Raw genomic sequence first — 4,668 nt, forward strand, 5'->3', positions numbered from 1 at the left:
GCGGAGTTGCCATCTTGGGTAATTTATTTCTGTATTTTCAAGATGGATGTGATGTTGCGTGTAGGCTATTTCAGCGAGACCACAAGAAGGAGACCAAACAGATGTCAGGAAGGCACATGCAAACAGGAGAAACAAGTCTCTTATAGAATAATGAGCCCACGGCATTCCACCTTATCTGCATTAAAAAAGCCACAAGCTGATCACAGTGGTTTTATTTCTTCAAATTAATTTATGTGAGGCATGGTAGAAAACAGAATGCTGATTTGGAGAAATCTTCATTTTATTAGGGCCTGTAATGCGTACCCTTGTCAATCAAGGGGTTCTATTTCATATTTCTTTTTACAATTGATGCAGAAAACTGCGTATGATGTTGTACCTTGCGTACTACTTTCCTTGCAGCAGTTTTTACTTCTTCATTCCTGAGACAATAGATGATTGGGTTTAACATTGGAGTGAAAACTGTATAAAAGAGTGATGCCACTTTGTCTTGCCCCAAAGACCTGCTGGAAGGTTTTAGGTGAGTGCCCGCTGCAGTCCCAAAATACAGACAGATGACTACAAGGTTTGGAAAGCATGTGGAGAAAACCTTTCGCTTTCCCTCCAACAAAGGAATTTTCAGAATGACCCTGACAATATGTACATAGGAAATTAAGATTACCAGGGAGGCGGTCATAGCCAGGCTACCAGCCATGACAAGGATCACGATCTCATTGGGCAGGTTATTGGCACATGCCAGCTTCATCAAGTTGGGGATATCACAGTGGAAATGGTCTATTACATTGTCGCTGCAGAAGGGCAATTGGGAGACGTGTGTGGTGAGAATAACGGAGTAGAGGAAGCCAGTCATCCAAGAGCCACCAACTACCAGGAGGCAAAATCTTTTGTTCATGATGATTATATACTGCAAAGGTTGGGAGATGGCAATATAGCGATCGTAACACATGGTGCTGAGGAGGATAACTTCAGTGCTACAGAAGAAAACGAAGGCAAACACTTGCGCCATGCATTCCCTAAAAGCAATGTATTTCTGGTTCATCAGTAGATCCACCAGCATTCTTGGCACGGTGACTGAAGAAGAAGCAATGTCAAGGCAGGCTAAGTTCCAAAGGAAGAGGTACATGGGGACATGTAGCCTTGGAGTGATTGTGATGAGGACAATAATGATCAAGTTCCCCAGCAGAATGATGATGTAAACAAGCAGGAAGGCAACAAACAGAGCAGCTCGTATATCTGAAGACTCGGAAAATCCTAAAAGCTTGAACATGGAAACTGTGCTCCTGTTTCTTGAGTTCATCTTGAGCTGCAACATATATCTGCAAAAATGTTAGATTGAAAATTTGAAATCCAAAAGCATTGAAAAAGAGACTTTCAGGTCATGGATGGCACTCAACCAATGGCTTACTGTCACTCAACTAATTAGGGTAAGCAATATGTCATACACCATTCGATTACTTGACGACACAAACTTTCAAGACACACCATTTGATCTGGATGTTGGGCCATTGTTTTCTAAAACAATGGGGATTTTCCTAGCTTCAGTGAGAAGGATATTTAAGATTTTATTAGATTAAATGAGGCATGTATAATACACAATAACTCTTCAATCACTGGACAGCAGCAATAACAGGTACCATTATATAGGCATATTACATCACTGGTACAATATATGAGTTGGTATAGGAGCCATCACCCGTACTTATTGCATGTCAAAAGCGAAGATCAGCGAGAACTTGAAGAAACTTGTGTTAGTTCCAACACATTCCTAAAAGGCAGTTAGTTCCGCAGAACTAATATGCATGAGGCAGGCTTGTAAAGAGCAAAACCCCAAAACCCTTTTAGGCTAGACAGAGGAGACAGACCTCTTGAAGTGAGGGAGGGATATTATACACATCTCAGTGTCTCTAATAAAATCTAAAATTTCGACTTCACTGAAGTTAGGAAAAACTCAATTTATTCAAAGACAATGAGGCGGTATAATATGCAAGTTTAAACATTGGAGAGAACTCGGCCAGCCATAACTTCAGCAGTTTTAAGGTAAAAGGTCCTAAGGGATGCTGCACGCAGCCAATCAGCAGCCTTAAAGATATCTTCCAGCTTAGCACTAGCAAAGATTGCCTGTTAAGCCGTAACCCACAGTTCAAGTGACCTCCAAAAGAGGAGGTGTCAATGCCAAAGGTGGACATTGTTAGCTTAACGCGATCAGACAAGGTGGGATGCAAAAGAAGCTTGTGAGGGTTCTTAATGGAAAGAAGAAGCAGGTCCAAGGAGCAGAGATGGGAAGTGACGAAGAAAGGAAATTACAATAAGAGTTTTGGAAAATAAGGGTAAAGGACAGATTGGGAAGACATCTCGATACATGCTTGAATGTAGACATTGTTCTGACTGGTGAAAAAGGAGTCCCTAAAGGGAGAGGGGCTCTGACATCAGAGACCCTTCTATTAGATATCAGATATAATAAAGATGCTGCTTAAGGGAAAGGTCTCCAAAGAGAGAGCAGAATTGGAAAGTATGAAGACAAAGAATGGAAGGGCAGCAAAGCAGAACCACCTTATGACACCATGGATACAGAATACAGCTTAACTTGGCTTTAACTGAAAGCACTTGAACCCTTTTTTCCAATTAACCATTGCACCAATGAGACCAGGAAGATGGAGAGGTGGTGCCTAGAATGAGTGGGAACAGATTAAAAGAAAGACAACGTATCTAAATCAGGAACAAGCAGCCTCAGAGGATGTCCCTCATCCAGAAATCAGACATGAACCTGAAGAGACGAAGCTCAATGAAGTATTCCAAAAAGGAAGAAATTGAAATGAGAATAGATTTGTTCGGAGAAGAGAGGGGAGAGAGGGATGGAGAGGAGAGGACGGGAGGGGTGATGAGGGGAGAGGAGGGCAGAGAAGCTGGAGGGAAAGGAAGGAGAGGAGAGGAGGGGAGGGGAAGAGAAGGGAGGGGAGGGGAAGAGGAATGGGAGGAGAGGTGAGGCCAATAAATTAGCATGACAGTGAATGTGCAACCAGTAAATTGGAGTCGATGATGTGTGGGGTGCAGTTCAAGGCAGAATGAAGGGTGAGCCAGTCTTTGACGTTAGAGTAGGTAGTGGGTGGTACAATCAGTAATAATGTATCAGTTTCAAGGGCATTGAGTTTGAGGTGATTGCGAGTCAGCCAATGTTGTGTTAATGTTAGGGTGTTATTGAGGGTGTGGATGTCGTTGAGGGAGGTTATTGTCATGTAGAGTTGGGTCTCATCGGCATACAAATAGTAGGGGATGTGGAAGCATTTGAGGATTTCAGTTAGGGGCTCCATGTAGCGACTGAACAATGTCGGGGAGGAATCACTGACAAAAAATTGACTACAACAATATCGAGGTACAAAAATATTGTGACAAAAATATCAAAGTCAAGAATATCGACATCCTATCTACATCATGGTAAGTACACAAATATCAAGAAAAAAATATCGATGTCAAAAATATCGTTGTTAAAAATATCATTTTTTTAATGTTAAAAAAATAATATAAAATAAAGTAGATAATACATATAATTAAAAGAAACATAGTTAAAAATATTTTAAAATCATAACTAATACATTTAGGGGCTGATTCCGATCCAGGTCGGAAGGGCACCGAACGTGATCCGGCCGGAAAAACTACGAGCCGTACGCGTGTTTTCCGCCCGACTCGTACAGCTGTACGAGTGAGCCAGTACGATGCGAGCTACATGAAATTCACCGACGGAGTCATTTCCAGGTCCTTACCGCTCCGTACGTCTCGGTCATAAGCTAACCGTGGCGTGCAATGGATGCGATTCACGACCGAGCCAGTACGATGCATGCGTCGGACAGCCTGTGCGAGCCAGAGTGTCCGGCTCACAAAAGCTCCCGGAGTCAGACTTCGGGAGTCCGCGTCGGACCCCCGACACCCGCAGCCGTACGACTCGCACATGGGGGAGAAACATGGGTCTCCCCCACACAGGCATGTACGGCGCGGATGGCACCAACACGCACCCACTGTAGGGGGCGCACTTGTTCGAGACGTACCCATTCAGTCAATGGGAGCGCATGTACGCGTCGTACAACTGGCTGTCATTGACTTCTATGGGTGTCCGACCGAACCGAGTCTGACAGCATACATGCGCATCGTACTCGCTCGGTCGGACTGTATGGGTCTGGCTCGGTCGGAAAACACTCTGGATCGATCTCGGTCGGAATGCTTTCCGACGCGGATCAGAATCGGCCCCAGAATGTTAAAATAATTTCACATATACATATAAAATATAATATATATACTTACCTAATAATATTCATAAATACTTATTTTATTAACTTATAAATTGTCAAAAACACATTTTATAAATACATATATACACATACAAAAATAATATAAATACAAATATCAAAAATATATATAACAAATCAAAAAATTACAATATTTTTAATCTTTTTAAAACAAATAATACACAACATTAAATAAAACAATACAGAAAAAAATATTGGATAGCGGAGGGAATAAAATTACTATTTCAACTCCAGAGAGTGTAACACTAGGGAAAGTGTTGGATAGCGTAGGGGTAACAATTACTATTACAACTCCAGTGAGTGCAACAGTAAGGAAAGTGTTGGATAGCGTAGGGGTAAAAATTACTATTCCCACTCCAGAGAGTGCAACAGT

General features: G+C 42.1%; 1 protein-coding gene across 1 annotated transcript; it reads right to left on the reverse strand.

Moving 5' to 3' along the window:
- Nucleotides 1-322: 322 nt before the first annotated feature.
- Nucleotides 323-1,294, reverse strand: LOC146785473 (olfactory receptor 8H1-like). The gene has a single exon (XM_085633056.1). It carries the CDS (start codon nt 1,292-1,294, stop codon nt 323-325), a length of 972 nt encoding a protein of 323 aa, XP_085489182.1.
- Between the last annotated feature and the right edge of the window lie 3,374 nt (nt 1,295-4,668).

Source organism: Triturus cristatus, chromosome 11 (assembly GCF_964204655.1).
Source record: "Triturus cristatus chromosome 11, aTriCri1.1, whole genome shotgun sequence".
NCBI lineage: Eukaryota > Metazoa > Chordata > Amphibia > Caudata > Salamandridae > Triturus > Triturus cristatus.

What these genes read in the sequence shown, in the direction of transcription:
- LOC146785473 (XM_085633056.1), bottom strand. Translation starts at nt 1,294, where the DNA reads ATGAACTCAAGAAACAGGAGCACAGTTTCCATGTTCAAGCTTTTAGGA.